This window comes from Sinocyclocheilus rhinocerous, unplaced genomic scaffold (assembly GCF_001515625.1).
Source record: "Sinocyclocheilus rhinocerous isolate Xijiao unplaced genomic scaffold, SAMN03320098_v1.1 scaffold3094, whole genome shotgun sequence".
In the NCBI taxonomy this organism is placed as follows: domain Eukaryota; kingdom Metazoa; phylum Chordata; class Actinopteri; order Cypriniformes; family Cyprinidae; genus Sinocyclocheilus; species Sinocyclocheilus rhinocerous.
This window is the reverse complement of record NW_015642077.1, coordinates 1-16,030: the sequence shown is the minus strand read 5'-3', so window position 1 is coordinate 16,030 and position 16,030 is coordinate 1. Positions and strand designations below refer to the sequence as shown.

Sequence of the window (16,030 nt, the reverse complement as noted above, 5' to 3'; positions counted from 1 at the left end):
TTGAACAGGACAGCAACCACGTCTGATAGTTAACGTTAGTGCTTCACAAATTATTTTTATTTCCCCTCATACACTTTGGTAAGTTTGTCCCTCACTTTCTGGAGTGAACTCATTTTTAACGAGTTTTGTTTTTCTTTGTTTGATTTGTTGCAAATGACATGACATGACGTCTGATAAAACGCTGCAGCTAGACAGGATTCTCGTTAACGAGTTTGACTTACCACTTTCATTGCTATCTGTCGCCTCTCTTTCATTAAACAACAGAATGTATTGATGTTTTGTTAAATGCCCTTAAATAATAACATGATTTATCAAGTTAATGGTTAAAATTTGATTGACTTCGACATTCGAGTACATCTCCATTTTAAAAAAGGATGTGTTAATTTGACTATTTTAACTAAGTTTGTGTCATTTTGTGTACGTAATTGACACTAATTGTATAATAACAACACATTGGTGTGTAGAAAATTAGCAGGAATAACACATATTTGAGTTAAAAGTAACACAAAATGTGTTGTCCTTAACTAGACACAGGTTGTGTTGTTTTTAACATCCTTTTAAGAGAAGCGCCGATCCCGGGGGTGCTCAGGGTCTCGAGCACTTCTCGGCGCTTCTCTGAAAAGATAAAAAAAATTCGATAGTTCATTATTGTACGAGACAAACAGATTCAGAATTCGGAACCGCGTACTAGCACACTACTTTTACTATGTGTACCATAATGTATGGCAGAAATAGTAAAAGTTGTATGAGGTACCAAATTCAGCAAGACTCTTAATTGAAAATGGACGACCGGTTTTCAGAGACCAAAAGATTGCTTTAGGTTTATCTCGGAAGTTTATCTAGCTTATGCTAGCTTGATGTTTTCATAAATAAATAGATATTGTTCATTCTAACACTGTTTGTTAACTACTCTTTTACATTATGAATGTGAATACTATGCTTAATCAGTATATGTATATATAACAGATTGGTGTTTTTGTTTGCCCTTTTGCAGCTTCAAATGGAGGACACTCCAAAAACACTAGTGGCTGTACTACTTGATGAAAAGGAGATATGCAAAAAACTGCAGCATCTCAAGAGTGCAGCAGAAATAATTGATGCTTCCAAATGTCTCCTCCCCTGTGCTGCAGAGTACCACCGAATTTTGAAATTTAACGCTGATTTTAATGAATTTATTGATACCGACCTAACTGAGAAAATGGAAGCCTTGGACAAGTTTCAAGTTTTGTTTAAGTCGATTAAGAGAAGTGGATCACATGCATTGGTATGTAATATCCCTTTTCAGTAATATAACTAATAATAAATGACCTGTGTGTCATGCATACAGATTCCAGTATTATTGTACTTTCCTTAAGCATTAAATATTAATATTGCTTTTCAATTTTGAGCATGGTAAGAAACAGTTCAAGTTGCATTTCCATTTAAACATGGTGTGGGATGATGATTACAAAAGATAATGTAAAGTAGTACAGTATTTATCTACACTTTCTTTTTTCATTAGCATGTGGAAAAAGGGGGGTCGTCTTATAATCAGGGTCGTCTTATATTCGGGCCAATACGGTATTGTACTTCTTGTTACATTTGTTGTCCTTTAAGGATGAAAAATTGGAAGTAGATGCAGCCAGTCCAAGTCATCAACAGAATGTATGTTCATGGAGGACTTGCGTATACTAATACAAGTAATATACTTGAACATATTTTTAACTCCCCCCCTTTTTTTTTTTTGAAGGTTGCACCAAAGAACACACAAGAAGCTGATCCAAGTAGTCAACAGAAGGTTTGTATATATAACTGAGTGCTGAAATAACAACACTCTTTTCACTATTTATATCACTCTTTTTGACTTTGTTTGCCCATTCCACAGAAACTAATAGTCTGTACACTTGTACATCTGTACATTTTGCCAGTAGATGTTGACTTTATGAGTGAGTGAATCATTCAACCAGTTCATTCAAAAATGCTGATTCATTCTGGAACAATACAAGTGAGTGACTTTGAGTAACTGAATCATTAACTCATCTAATTAGAACTACGTTGTGCTTTTTATATTTCCAGCATCAACGTAATAGAATTGATGTAGACACACTGCGAGCACTAATTGAAAGCAAAGGTCCGAGTATATTTAAGGATTATGAAGCTTCAGGAATGCTTTCAGAGACATCAAAAAAACTCCTTGTGAAGATAGGAGTCAGTGCGTTGGTGGAACAAAGTGGATTGTAAATTTACAGTTGAGAAATTAACCAAAACAACTGTGAATGTGATAATGTATAAAGATGTTGAATACTTTGAATAAACACTCATTACTTTTAATAATTTGAGCATAATTTGAAAAAAAAACCTTGTAAAACAAACAGCTGATCAGCAGTAGAGAAAACTAACTGAATTTCGTTCCTGTATTTTATTTTAATGTATTATGTACAAGTTTAATTGAGCAATTCTTCCATGTTTTGTCTTTGTTTTGCTTATAGTTACCCTTGTAATGAAGAGAAACGGATGATGGCAGAAAGTGTGGTGACACTGTTTCCTTCTCTGAAGATCAAGATGGGAGAAGAGAATGAAGGATTTGTAAGTTGTACTTATTCAAACACACAAAGCTCACTTGAAATAAATGCAAATTGGAATAATAAGTGTGGTATGTTAATTGGTTAACAGGTTACAAATCAATTGAAAATTTAGTGACTGATACATTTTTTTAATTACCAATATTACAGTTACAATAACACCAAAAGTACATCCACTCTGCTGGTTTGCTCGTCACACATCATGGGTTCTTGTAAAAGTTACAATTGTTATCCTTCCCCTCTCATCCAGGAACATTTCTATGACCCAGTCTCCCACAGTGGATTTATTGAGATGAGACTCGGATCCGCGCCAAAACAATCGGTCCGAGATCGCCTGAACGAGGTGGTCTCGGCTCGATTGGAAACGAACTCTGGAGCGGTTCGGTTGTAGTGAGAAAGCAATCCGATCCAACGGACCAACAAACCAGGCTATATCCAATGTATGATGGGTAATTACGTAAGTTCTGTGAAAAGCAGTGGACGGTCCCGGCGTCCCAATGTGCATACTATCCACCCTATCTGCCCTAAATAGTATTGAAAATTACTAATATCACAAAGAATTTAGGATGGATAGTATGCACATTGGGACGCAGGCGATATCTGTGGGTGAGCACGTCTTCACCATTCAAAATCAAAGCGTGCCTTTTCATTTTATAATGCCGTCTTATTGCTCTTCTTCGTAGTAACTGTTAGGTGCATTTTAAAAATGTTTTCCCAACGAATCCTGGACTCCTGTTCAAAATTATGAATTAAAATAATGACAGCTACAAAAAAAACAAACAACAATAAGCCCTCGAAGCTGTTGTCGTTCCATCTTGACGGATGACAGTTATGAGTGGAATTCTGGAAAGTAAACCGTGGAACTTTGACCAATGAGAGGACAGTTTACTCGCATGTGACTTGTATTAACAATTTGGGTCCGTTTAGAACTTTGCCGTGTGAAAGGGAACCGCACCAAGAATAAAAAGCAACATTGTAATAATTTTAATCCCTGTTTTGGAACAAAGCAGTCGATCTACAGGTGTGAAAGCACCCTTAGAAATCTACGGAGGAAACTTCATGATGATCAGCATCGCTACCAGCGCAAACGTAGTCGAATCAGTGATTCCTCTGGAGCAGTAATCCTCAAATCTGGCTCGCAAGATCCACTTTCCTGTAGAGTTTAGCTCCAACCCTATAATCAAACAAACCTACCTGTGATTTTCTAATGATCCTGAAGACATTGATTAGCAAACTCAGGTGTGTTTGATTAGGGTAGAGCTAAACTCTGAAGGAAAGTGGATCTCGCGAGCCAGATTTGAGGATCACTGCTCTGGAGTGTCTATCACTTTGGAAATAACTGCTGAAGGGGAGGAGGACTCCTCTCGGGAGCGGATGACTGTGATCAAAAGGATGAAACCATCTCCAGAAAACCTCAATATCATCAAATTGGGCATCGAGAAAACATACAGTAATCGCAGGTTATGGGTTGCAAACAAGTCCCCAACAGTGAAAGAGATTTTTGAACAATATCCTCGAATTTGTAGACATGCCATACTTGGTAAGGACTTGTGTTTTGCATGGCTTTTCCTTCTAGCTAGGTATGAATAGACTTGTCAGCAAAGGGACATGGCTGGTAGATATTAATTAAGTCCACATGAATTCAAAAAGTTTTTTTATTATTTTTTTGTTGTTGTTTTTTTTACTTTGTTAGCGCACATTACTAGTCTTGTGGTGAAAAATTAATCTATGCAATTTATTTAAAAAAACAAAACAAAAAAATTTTGTCTTTGTAATCTTTAGTCATAATCTGTGTTTGGTCACTTATCAAAAGGTTGCTAAAAGTAGCCAAATAAAATGTAAAAATAACTAAATTTGTTGCTAGGTGCTTTTGGAAGAAAAAGTTGCTAGGGTAGTCTGAAAAGTTGCTACATTTAGCAACAAAATTGCTAGGTTGGCAACACTGAAAGGAACATGGCTGGTCGATATTAAGTCCACATGAATTCAAAATGTGTTTTTTTTTTTACTTTGTTAGCGCACATTACTAGTCTTGTGGTGAAAAATGTATCTATGCAATTTATAAAAAATTAAAAAAAATTGTTTTTGTAATCTTTAGTCATAATCTGGAATTTTGCTTTCCCTCTGAAATGCTGTTCCTTCTCTTACGTTATCCTTTAAACATCCTTTAACCACTCCCCTCCAACCATCAGTCTGCTGCAAGCTAGAGATTAAGGTGCACTAAAATCAAGCCCCACCACTTATTTTTCTTCATTCAGTTTAATTCAAATCATAATACTGCTGTATAGTTTTTATTTTCTTTTTACTGTTATGCCTAGAATGGCCCACAATGCCTCTCTGAAGTTAAGATTGCATGAACTTCCTGGGAAGGTTGACCTCTTTCTTCGAAAATGGGAAGGAAATATTGTTCCAAAGTTACAAAAGATGTCCACAGTGAAAGATCCTCTGGTCATGCCAAGTGATAATGAGAGTGAAGGTAGGCTACTTTGCTCGTTCTGTCAAAATGTTGTTTTTCTTTCAGTGGACACCATTAGTTTTAGTAGTTCTCTGAAGGCAAGGTTGGAGTTTAAAGTCAGCCATATACCAGCCATTAAAAATGTCATTATATTTTGTGTTTTTCTATCATACTACAGATTCATGTTACAGAGCAAATTCTTACTACATTGCTGCCCCCCCACTGCGTCAGGAATAGGGCTGAAACGATTAGACGACATTATCGACAACGTCGACAATAAAAAATTGTCTGCAAATATTTTTGTTATCGAGTAGTCGTTTGAGCCCTGCACGGGCCTCAAATTTAGGCCCTACCCCGGCCCTGGCCCGAGACGCTCAGGCCCTAGCCCGGCCCGTGTCTGACAGCTTATCAGAATCACCGGCCCGAGCCCGTCTTTTTCCCCCCTTCTCCCAAAACAGCTTATACTACTGTTCCAGCTATTAAAATAGCTCAGTTTTAATGTAATGGCAAAGTGATTATATTTTGTTTCGATTTTTTATTAAGTTAATTTAGAAAAAGCATTTTTTGTTCCTTAAATATAAGATTTTGTTTTTTTAAGTAATGACCAAGCGGCCAGCGGCAATGGAGGCGCCAGTGCGATCACTTGCATTTTTTTCAGTGGATACGTCGTATTTTTTGCTCATAAAGGTAAGAGTAATACATCATTCATAACTGTAAAGGGTCTACTTTTATTTGTGTGCACTCACAATATCAACAAAACGTTGTGCTTTTAAAATAAAGAAAACAAACATGATGCGCTTTCTGCTGTCTTGGTCTTGAACAGGAGCGCTTCACAAAAATGAATCAAAACTCAGCGAATACATGCCTCATAGACATGATAAATATATCTATAGAAAGCTTTAAATTACTACTTAACGGAATAAAACAAATCGAAAACGAAAACTCTTTAATTATAATCATAATCCGTAAAGATGCACTTCTCTCTAAAGGCGCGTCTAATGAAGAGATGGCGAGTCAGGATTGGTAACTTCATCCTTGCGACACCGACTCAGAAAACACTAGTTTATTAATAAATAATTCAAATATCTCCTTACTATTTCCCCCCAACACAATTACTTTTGCCAGTGCTTTGCGGCAAGCTTAAGGCTATTGCGTGCATTTGAACGCAGATTTGTTCAGCTGCGCTGACGGCACGCACCATACTGCTGCTGATGCTGCTGGACACTAAACACCATCGAGCTCTTGACAGTCGCAGCAGCACGGTCTCGTGTTGTTTCCACCAGCGTGACAATTTCTTTTTTTTCATCACTAATTGATGGATGTCTAAAATATAAAAATAAGGAGAAGCCTAAAACAAGCCCGAGGCCCGGCCCACGTCTGAACTATGAAGTGAAAATTGTCCCGAATCCACCAGCGTGACAATTTATTTTTTTTCATCACTAATTGATGGATGTCTAAAATATAAAAATAAGGAGAAGCCTAAAACAGGCCCGAGGCCCGGCCCGCGTCTGACGTGAAAATTGGCCCGAAGCCTGGCCCGAAGGGTGTAACAAAGTCAAAATGCAGGGCTCTACCATTCATGCTCATCGAAACAGCAATGCAATAGCCCTACTGTGTTGTAACATGGTGTGGTATATGGGCATCTCTGGTAACGCTGCCCTCTCATTCATTGATCTGCCGCCCGCTATGTTATGCTCACGTATAATAATAATAGCTTTCTAGGACTAAACATTATTTGGATAATTGGTAAAAAAAAAAAAACTAAATCTCTTAATAACCCTACTGTTAGACCTACCTGAAAAACTAAAAAGCTATTTATTTCATTTTTAGGCCTATCGTTATTTTATATTTGTGCTATCATTAGTAGGTGTTTACAGACTGCTTACAGACAGGAGGTTAGTAAAATGCATCTGATTACAGCGATGTGGATGTTTGCACGAGCTCTGCAGTTCAGTACCCCAGTAAAGTCACGTCACGTTTATTTATTTAGTACTTTATGCAATATAGCCTAAAATCAAGCAGCTTTACAGTATTAAACATGAAAATCCAGAGTCAGTGTTGCTTTCAGTTAGAATTACAACTTGATTTTCTGTTATAAAGCAGCTCTCCAGTGTGGAGCTAGCTAATGATAAAATCTGTTTATTAGTTGGGGGGGGAACGTTTAGTTAAAGTGATAGTTTGGTTTGCAGAGATCAAAGCTTGATCTAGCTCAGGACTGTTTTGATTATCATAACCCTATAAGGTATTTTAAGAGAGATTGTTGTGAATAAAATAGTTTATCCAAAAATAAAATGTCTTATCACTTAATCTTTATTTTGTTTCTTATCCATATGACTTACAAAAGGAGATGTTTGGCAGAATGATGTGTCATTGAGCTACTTTCTATATAGCTAATTAAATGGTGAATAAGAGTTTCTCTGCCATCTCATTTTGTGTGCCAAAATATTTATTTCTATAAATTAAATGTATAATTGTAATTAAATAATATGACTTTCAAAAGCTGAAGTGATTACCTTAATTTATTTGTTAGAATATGTATAACTTAATATTTTAACTAATTGCAAAAGATGAATAATCAAAAAATGTCTACTGATTTAATCGGCGAAATAATCGATGATTGGTCGATTAATCGTTCTAATAATAGTTAGATTAATCGATTATAAAAGTAATCGTATGTTGCAGCCCTAGTCAGGAAGGAGCAAAGGGTGGGCCAAATGCAGTTCAAAGTCGGCCCTTGCTTATCTCTTGGACATTAAGCCGGTAAGCAACTTGATTGTCCTTATATGTTAGCTTTATTTTGTGTTTGTTAGTTTTCTGTGCAGGCACTTTGTGATGTTACTAAATTACATGACTCTCTGATTTGCATAAAACTATACTGTTTTCATTTTGTTTTGTTTTTTAGGGATGCATGATATTAGATTTTTGCAGATATTTTTCAACTCATATTGGCCAAGTGTCTTAAGGTTATTTGTGTATTTTCATTTTATTACAAATAGGCCAACAACGTCCCCTAAATAAATAAACCGCCTTACTGAATGGGCATTAGGACCCAGGGAAGGCTGTTGCTGCTGTTGTCGCTGCACGCGCTAGTGACTGTTTACTCTATCACGCCAGATGTGTCATTCTGTATGTACATTCTCAAATGAAATGCAGTGATCCAAAACAGTAAAGCTAATCATCATTCAGGCAAAAGTTTGCTTCAAGAATGACCACACTGCTGACGTGATTTTATCACTAGCACACCCTGAGCACATATGAGCTATTCGTCTTATCTGCAAGGTATGTCGGCATTTTTATTTTTTTTTTCAAATCAGCTGATGTCGTTGTTTACATTTTAAGCCTTTATCGTCCGATTCCAATAACATTCCGATAATATCATGCATGCCTATTTTCTTTTGAACAAAAATAAGAAAATATCCCTGGCTTATAGTTCAATTAATGCAGATGAATTAAAGGGATAGTTCACCCAAAAATAAATTCTGTCATCAATTATTCACCCTCATGTCGTTCCAAACCCGTAAGACCTTCGTTCGTCTTAGGAAGCTACGAGAAAACTTTTTGTGCGCAAAGTCATTATTTATGTTTTCATTGCGCACAAAAAGTATTCTCGTTGCTTCGTAAAACTACGGTTGAACCCCTGATGTCACATGGACTATTTTACCAATGTTCTTGCTACGTTTCTGTGCCTGGGAACATTTCAGTTGTGTTGCTGTCTATGGAGGATCAGAGAGCTCTCGGATTTCATCAAAAAATATGTTAATTTGTGTTCTGAAGATGAACGAAGATGTTGTCGCTGCACGCGCTAGTGACTGTTTACTCTATCACGCCAGATGTGTCATTCTGTATGTACATTCTCAAATGAAATGCAGTGATCCAAAACAGTAAAGCTAATCATCATTCAGGCAAAAGTTTGCTTCAAGAATGACCACACTGCTGACGTGATTTTATCACTAGCACACCCTGAGCACATATGAGCTATTCGTCTTATCTGCAAGGTATGTCGGCATTTTTATTTTTTTTTTCAAATCAGCTGATGTCGTTGTTTACATTTTAAGCCTTTATCATCCGATTCCAATAACAATCCGATAATATCATGTATGCCTATTTTCTTTTGAACAAAAATAAGAAAATATCCCTGGCCTATAGTTCAATTAATGCAGATGAATTAAAGGGATAATTCACCCAAAAATGAAATGTCATTAATTACTCACCCTCATGTCGTTCCAAACCCGTAAGACCTTCGTTCGTCTTAGGAAGCTACGAGAAAACTTTTTGTGCGCAAAGTCATTATTTATGTTTTCATTGCGCACAAAAAGTATTCTCGTTGCTTCGTAAAACTACGGTTGAACCCCTGATGTCACATGGACTATTTTACCAATGTTCTTGCTACGTTTCTGTGCCTGGGAACATTTCAGTTGTGTTGCTGTCTATGGAGGATCAGAGAGCTCTCGGATTTCATCAAAAAATATGTTAATTTGTGTTCTGAAGATGAACGAAGATCTTATAGGTTTGGAACGACATGAGGGTGAGTAATTAATGACATTTCATTTTTGGGTGAACTATCCCTTTAAGAGATACTCCAGTCACTTGAACTGTGTTGATAATGGATTTTATAAAATGTACTTTTATTTTTACAGGCTGGAACCAGCATCTCCAGCCTCCTGGATAATTCCCAGACAATGGTGGAAAGCCATCAACCCCACATTGTCTGTTTAGGAGCCCCAAGTTCTACAGCGCAATACATCATTGTGGCCGAGAATGACAAAGTCACAATTCCACTTGAGGATAACAGTCTGACGTGTGCCATCGACAAGCTGTTTAAAATGTATTGGGTTTGCAATGTAGAATATCCTATCCAACTCACATCTGTCTTTAATTTCTTTGAAAATGTGTATGACATTCCTTTCTCTGGTGGGAAGAGATCTAAAGTTGTGGAGCTTATTTCAAAGCTTCAAGCACTTTCCTAAATTGTACCACCATGTACATATGTCCGAAGTGCAAAAAATCAACTTCAAAAGACATCCGGAAACTTATAAGTCATCTTAGGCATGTCCATGCACTTTCTGATGGACAGGATTATACAATTGTTTGTAGTCAAAACAATTGTCAACGAACATACCATAACTTCAATTCTTATGCTAAACATCTCAATAGAGAGCATGCTCAAGCTGCAAAGCCAGTACATTTAGAACAAGACCCTGACACCAGCATGAGTGAGTGACTTCTCAGCTGCATCTTGCTCTGCTGCTGTTGATATTCTAGAGTCTAATTTTGATGGCTCCAGTAATTGCAGCACTTCTGACTACCAAAGCCGTGCAGCAGCATTTGTTGCAAAAATGTACTCTTCAAATTGTACCCTGACTGATGTGCAAAGAAGCATCACATGCACAAAAGAACTACTCTGTGAAACCCTGGACTGTTTGCAAGAGAGAACCACATCTCTGCTTAATCGTTACTCTATAGTATACCCAATGATGAATTGCAGACTTTGATGGAAGATTTTGAAAGAGGACGAAATATGTTTGAGGAAGTTGATACACCCTACAAAATGACCAAGTATTTTGCTGAAAACCACTCTTTTATCAAGCCAACAGAAATCTTCCTTGGAAACAGAGGTGACACTTCAGAAAGCAAGGTAAAGTGATAATAGCAGATACATGTCAATACATATCTATTATTGATACTCTGAAGTTTATTTTTGACGATGAACAAATGCAAAAGCTCTTTGTGGATTCAACCGAAAGTGATGATACATTGCGTGACTACTGTGATAGCTCACATTTTAAAAATCACAAATTGTACAGTAGATTTCCTCAAGCTTTACAAATTCAACTTTATTTTGATGATTTTGAAACAACAAATCCTTTAGGCTCTAAAACCAAAGTTCACAAAATGGGAGCAGTTTATTTTTGTTTGAGGAATTTACCTGCTAGATTTAACTCGTCTCTTGAAAACATCCACCTATGTTTGCTTTTTAATTCAATTGACAAAGAAGTTTATGGTTTCAACAAAATATTTGAGCCATTGTTGGATGATATTAAATTTCTTGAAACCAGAGGGATAGAAGTTCAGATAAATGGCCAAAGTACAGTGTTATTTGGCACAATATGCTTATTTACTGCTGATAATCTGGCCTGCCATTCACTTGGAGGATATTTGGAGAGTTTCGCAGCCAACAAATCCTGTCATTTCTGTCTGATTGACAAACATGAGATTCAGTGTATATTTGATGACGATTGTTTGGAGTTGAGCAATGAAATAAATTACAATGAACATGTCATGCTTAAAAATTCTAGTTTAACAGGCATAAAAGCAGACTCTTGCCTAAACTCTCTAGAGTACTGTCATATTACCGATAATGTCTGCGTTGACATTATGCATGACATTTTAGAGGGTGTGGCTCCACTCGAGATCAAACTAATGTTACAACATTTCAACTTTTCACTTTAGACCAGTTGAATGACCGAATGATTAGCTTTGACTGTGGTGTGGCAAACGAGAAAAACAAGCCTAGTGCCATTCATAATTTAAGAACATCAGAGAACCCCATGAAGCAAAATGCCAGTCAGATGTGGTGACTCATCCTTTTTTTTGCCTTTCCTGATTGGAAATGTTATAAGTGAAGATGATAGTCACTGGAAATTGTTCCTTCTCCTTAGAGAAATTTGTAGAATAATTTTTGCACCAGTTGTTACCAAAGGATTAGCTGTTTTTTTAAAGCAGCTAGTTATTGATCACCATAACTTGTTTAAGACTCTTTATCCAAACAAATCACTAATACCAAAGCATCATTTTATGACTCATTACTGGCGAATGATGATAAAATTTGGCCCACTGGCTAAATTTTGGTGCATGAAATTTGAGGGAAAGCATGGTCCTCTAAAAAGACAAGCGCAAGCTGTATGTAATTTTGTAAATACTGATAATCAGTATTATGATTATCCTACTACTTGTTGCACTTCTGTTTCAGTTTTTTTATAACCATTTCTTACTATGTGTCAGTAAGTTGTTGTTATTTTAGCATGTGTGTTTGGCTCAGTGTTATTTTTTTTATTTTATTTTTTGATAAACTAATGTAGTTTGATTTGTATTAGTTATCTATTTTAGTTTTAGTTACAGTTGTAGTAATGTTGTAATTTTATTAGTTTTTTTATTATGTCTATATAGGTTTTTTATTAAGTTTTAGTTTTATTTAATTTGAGTTATTTCAGTACTTCAACATACAAAATGGAAATGAAATAATATATATATATTGAATGTGGCTGTGTACATACACATATGTAGTTGTTTTTTGGTGTTTGGCTTAGTGTTATGTTAGAATCATTATTATACTCATACCTTTTGTTCTTTTAATATTTTGAATTGTTTTTAGCTTTATTTTGTTTTCATTTAAATGTTTAGTTTTGAAATGTTGTTGTATGCATTTGTCATTTTTATTTAATTTAGTTTATTTTCTTAAATGTGTGTGTGTGTGTATGTATTTATTTTATTTTCTTAAATGTGTGTATATATATATATATATATAGTATTTATAGAGTTTTAGCTTTTAGTTTTAATTACTTTTTCTTATTTGTAAGTCGCTTTGGATAAAAGCGTCTGCTAAATTACTAAAAGTAAAAAGTAAAAGTAAGTATACTACTTTTTGGTAAGGGTAGCTGGAAGCACTTTCCAAACATAGCCATATACGACTTTGCAAGAGGACTGGCAACAACATACTAACTTGAGGGAGCCTGAAAAATTGCCATTTAGTCCACACGAGGGGCAGCTGGCTGAAGCAACCACAGACAATCTGCAGCTGGCTGGCGAGGGAAAGCTAAAGGTCAATTTACCTTGGCTCAAAACAAAGAAAACAGATACAGACGCAAACTGCCACCCAATCACTGGGTCATCTGACCACTACACCCTATATGACATTTCCATGAGAGGAATACAAAGGATGCTAGAGATGCCCTTCGGAGGATTGGACTTGTCCCAGAACTGGCTGGCTGGGTTAACAGCCAGTGCGCTGAGCAATTATCTGCAGACATGAGGAAGAACAATTCTTTTTTGAATACCCTCACACCCTCTCAGCACATCTTCATGATGCGGAACATACTACACCACTACAACACAAAATGCAATATTAAAACTAAAGTCAGCATCCAGAAAGTAGTGGGCAAAGATGTTCAGCTGCAGTTGGATCACAACGGTCAGATAGTAATGGGTAAATTAATTAAGCTGTTTATTTTGTCAGTTGTTTAACATTGAATGCTCATCTGTATTATTATCTTATAATCTGTACTGTTGTTGTTTTGTTTTCTTTTACTACAGCTGCACAGATACCAACTGAAGCAGAGGAAACAATACAATCCAGTGAGTGACAGAAAACTAAGTAAAAAGCAATAATACATCTGAATTTAACAGTATGGATCTTCTTTATCTTGGGAAATATTTTATGATACTTCATGTTTTCTACTGCTCCTGTTTTCACATCAGGAGTTTAGATCAAGAAATTGTTTTGTTTTTTTACTTGTGATTGTACACTACTTTTCTGACTTTCTTCAGCTATAAACAAGCTTTACTAAGACCATAAAAATTCATTTACAAATATGGATCTTCTCTTAAGACTGTCCTAGCCCATCTGACCTAGTTCAAAGTGTAACGACAAGCCAGACAGATGAACAAGCAGGCAGGAGGATGTGGGATGTTGACTATCTCCCAGCACAACAGAATTTGGTAATTTATTCATATTGCAATGATTGTCATAAATATTATTATCTGCATTACTGTTCATATTTGTATGTTTTAATGAGTTATGTAACAATGTTTATTTAATTTTATCAGCTGGCTTATGTCTTGGATAGAGCCAAAGATCCAAGTGAGGATTTACTTCAGCTGAGCCCAGCCCAAACATTAAAGAGAAGTGACTTTTGGTCTTTGGCCTTTGATGAGTTAGAGGCAACGGTAAATGTCCATTCATAGGCATTATTTTGCTGTTGACATAGGGTTGATATGACTGCAACTTTACTAATATTCATCCATTTTCTTTTACCAGATTGCTAATCAGTGCTTTCAGCTCATCGCTGCACTTGCAGCTTCACAGGTCAGTTTGATAGCTTTTGTTGTGTTTAGTAATTCAGGGGTTACGAAAAATATTTAATGTCACACTGCACTATGTGTTTCTATCTTTTCAGGGCAAAGATGTGTTTGCTGTCAACAGTTATGTGGTGGTCACGTGGTTGCCTCCATATAACAGTGATCCTCGGCCAGCTTTACCTGTTAGTATCCTTTAACATATGTGGCACACACATTTTAATGATTTGCTTATTTTGCTATATGAATTGTTAGTGAAAGAAATCAATAATCATACAGGATATTAATCATTATAACTGTGGTTCACCATGATTCTCATCTCACAGGATGATGCTGCAACCAAGGACTTCTTGTTACTTCCCTCATTGGAGTCAGGGCACTGGATTATATGTGTAAATTTTTCCATATGTTAGCCTGCTATGCATAATGTAATTGTACTTTTTGGTTGTTATGGCCATAATTACACAAGTGTGCATTATGGGCTTTCGATTGGTCCAATTCTCAAGGATGCACCGAAATTTTGGCCATCAAAAATGTTCAGCTGAAATCCTAAGTTTCAGGATAAAAGTCACAAACTAACCAGACATCTCATGTTGTAGGGTGTAGGTTTGTTGGTAGCCTTTTATCCAAACGTTGAAAGTAATTTTGAGGTCAAGTTTGCTGCACATCATCATACTGTGTTAAGATGTTAAGTCATTACCTTTCACAATTGTAAAGTATTTTAAGATTAATAGAATAAATTTTAGCTCAGTGTGTCCAGTATCTTCAGTTTTGCTTTGGCCAAGAATTTTCTTCTTCTGTGCATCACCAATTTCTAATGTCATGTTCTTTTACAGATCCTCAAGCCAAAGTCAAGGGAGATTTTATTTTTTGACTGATTTTGGACATGGGAGTTACATTCAGATTTTCAGGTTTTCACCTGAGGATAGCACAATTCAAGTTCTACTGTTCTGTGTTCATACTAATAACATGCATGTGTTTGGAGTTCATACTAACACAAATAAATGTCTGTGTTCTTATGTAAACCATTTTAAATGAACTGGCTATAACATTTTATTTTTTACAGGTGTGAAGAGTGATGGAATAGTACTTTCATTCGACTTCATGAACTGAAATGTGTCGCGCATTATGAAATGTATGGTGGATCTGTTTGAGCTCATACTTTAATGTTTCAGCCAGTTATGGTTTTCACTATTATATAATTATAATTCAATCATAGTAAAACCAAACCCCTGGCTCTAACATAAAGCTCTAACATTTTTATTGCAATATGATCAGTTATGTTATTGTTTACATGTGACTGCTCGTAAATATAGATTTTTTTTATTGTTGTATTACTTTAGAAATCTGGCCAATCACATTTCTCCCAGCCATTGGAACATGTCTGTACTGACAGATTTTGAGGTACAGCTTTTTAACTTCTTTGCTTGTGAACTTTTCATATCTGTAGTGGAGTGTTAAGAAAGAATGCAGTACACAGTTGTCACAAATAACCCACTATGGGTGAATTGAATAAACCAAGTGCACTTAAACAAACATAAAGACTTAAAACAAAAAACAATCACCGGACGTAATGATAATGCATTTATTGTATATGGTCTAATTGTATATGGTCTAATTGTATATTGTCTATAATTAACAGGGTGCCCCTCTTCAGCTAGGAGGAATTGATTGCGGGGTATTCATGTTGATGGTAGGTGGTTTTATAATTGCTGTACAGCTGTGTCTGTGTGCTAAACACCGCATTTGTTAATATAGTTTTGTTTTTGTTTTTTAGTATGCACTCCATGTTACGCTCTCAAAGCCATTTGATTTTGCTGTGAGTTTGCATCAATTTATGGTTATTTGTAAAGCAAAAAGGACGGTGAGAACACTTTCAACAAAATAAAAAAAAAATGACTAAGATTTTCAATTGCTATCTTTTATCAGTCTGACATGCCTATAA

The 16,030-nt window shown here is 36.0% G+C and overlaps 1 protein-coding gene and 2 long non-coding RNA genes across 3 annotated transcripts; all 3 read left to right on the top strand.

Annotated features, from left to right (window-relative positions):
* Window positions 1-1,192: 1,192 nt before the first annotated feature.
* On the top strand, window positions 1,193-4,230 carry LOC107755675 (uncharacterized). Its single transcript, XM_016572563.1, has 8 exons — window positions 1,193-1,264; window positions 1,597-1,644; window positions 1,730-1,777; window positions 2,056-2,216; window positions 2,469-2,565; window positions 2,812-2,859; window positions 3,596-3,679; window positions 3,882-4,230. Exons 1-8 carry the CDS (start codon window positions 1,199-1,201, stop codon window positions 4,149-4,151), a joined length of 822 nt encoding a protein of 273 aa, XP_016428049.1. The 5' UTR covers window positions 1,193-1,198; the 3' UTR covers window positions 4,152-4,230.
* Window positions 4,231-13,897: 9,667 nt separating this feature from the next.
* LOC107755674 (uncharacterized) lies at window positions 13,898-14,489 on the top strand. The gene is made up of 4 exons (XR_001641728.1): window positions 13,898-13,956; window positions 14,048-14,095; window positions 14,187-14,270; window positions 14,412-14,489. It is a non-coding gene; the product is annotated as an uncharacterized LOC107755674 (long non-coding RNA).
* A 481-nt stretch (window positions 14,490-14,970) lies between these two features.
* LOC107755673 (uncharacterized) lies at window positions 14,971-15,905 on the top strand. Its single transcript, XR_001641727.1, has 4 exons — window positions 14,971-15,220; window positions 15,429-15,489; window positions 15,728-15,778; window positions 15,863-15,905. It is a non-coding gene; the product is annotated as an uncharacterized LOC107755673 (long non-coding RNA).
* Window positions 15,906-16,030: the final 125 nt, after the last annotated feature.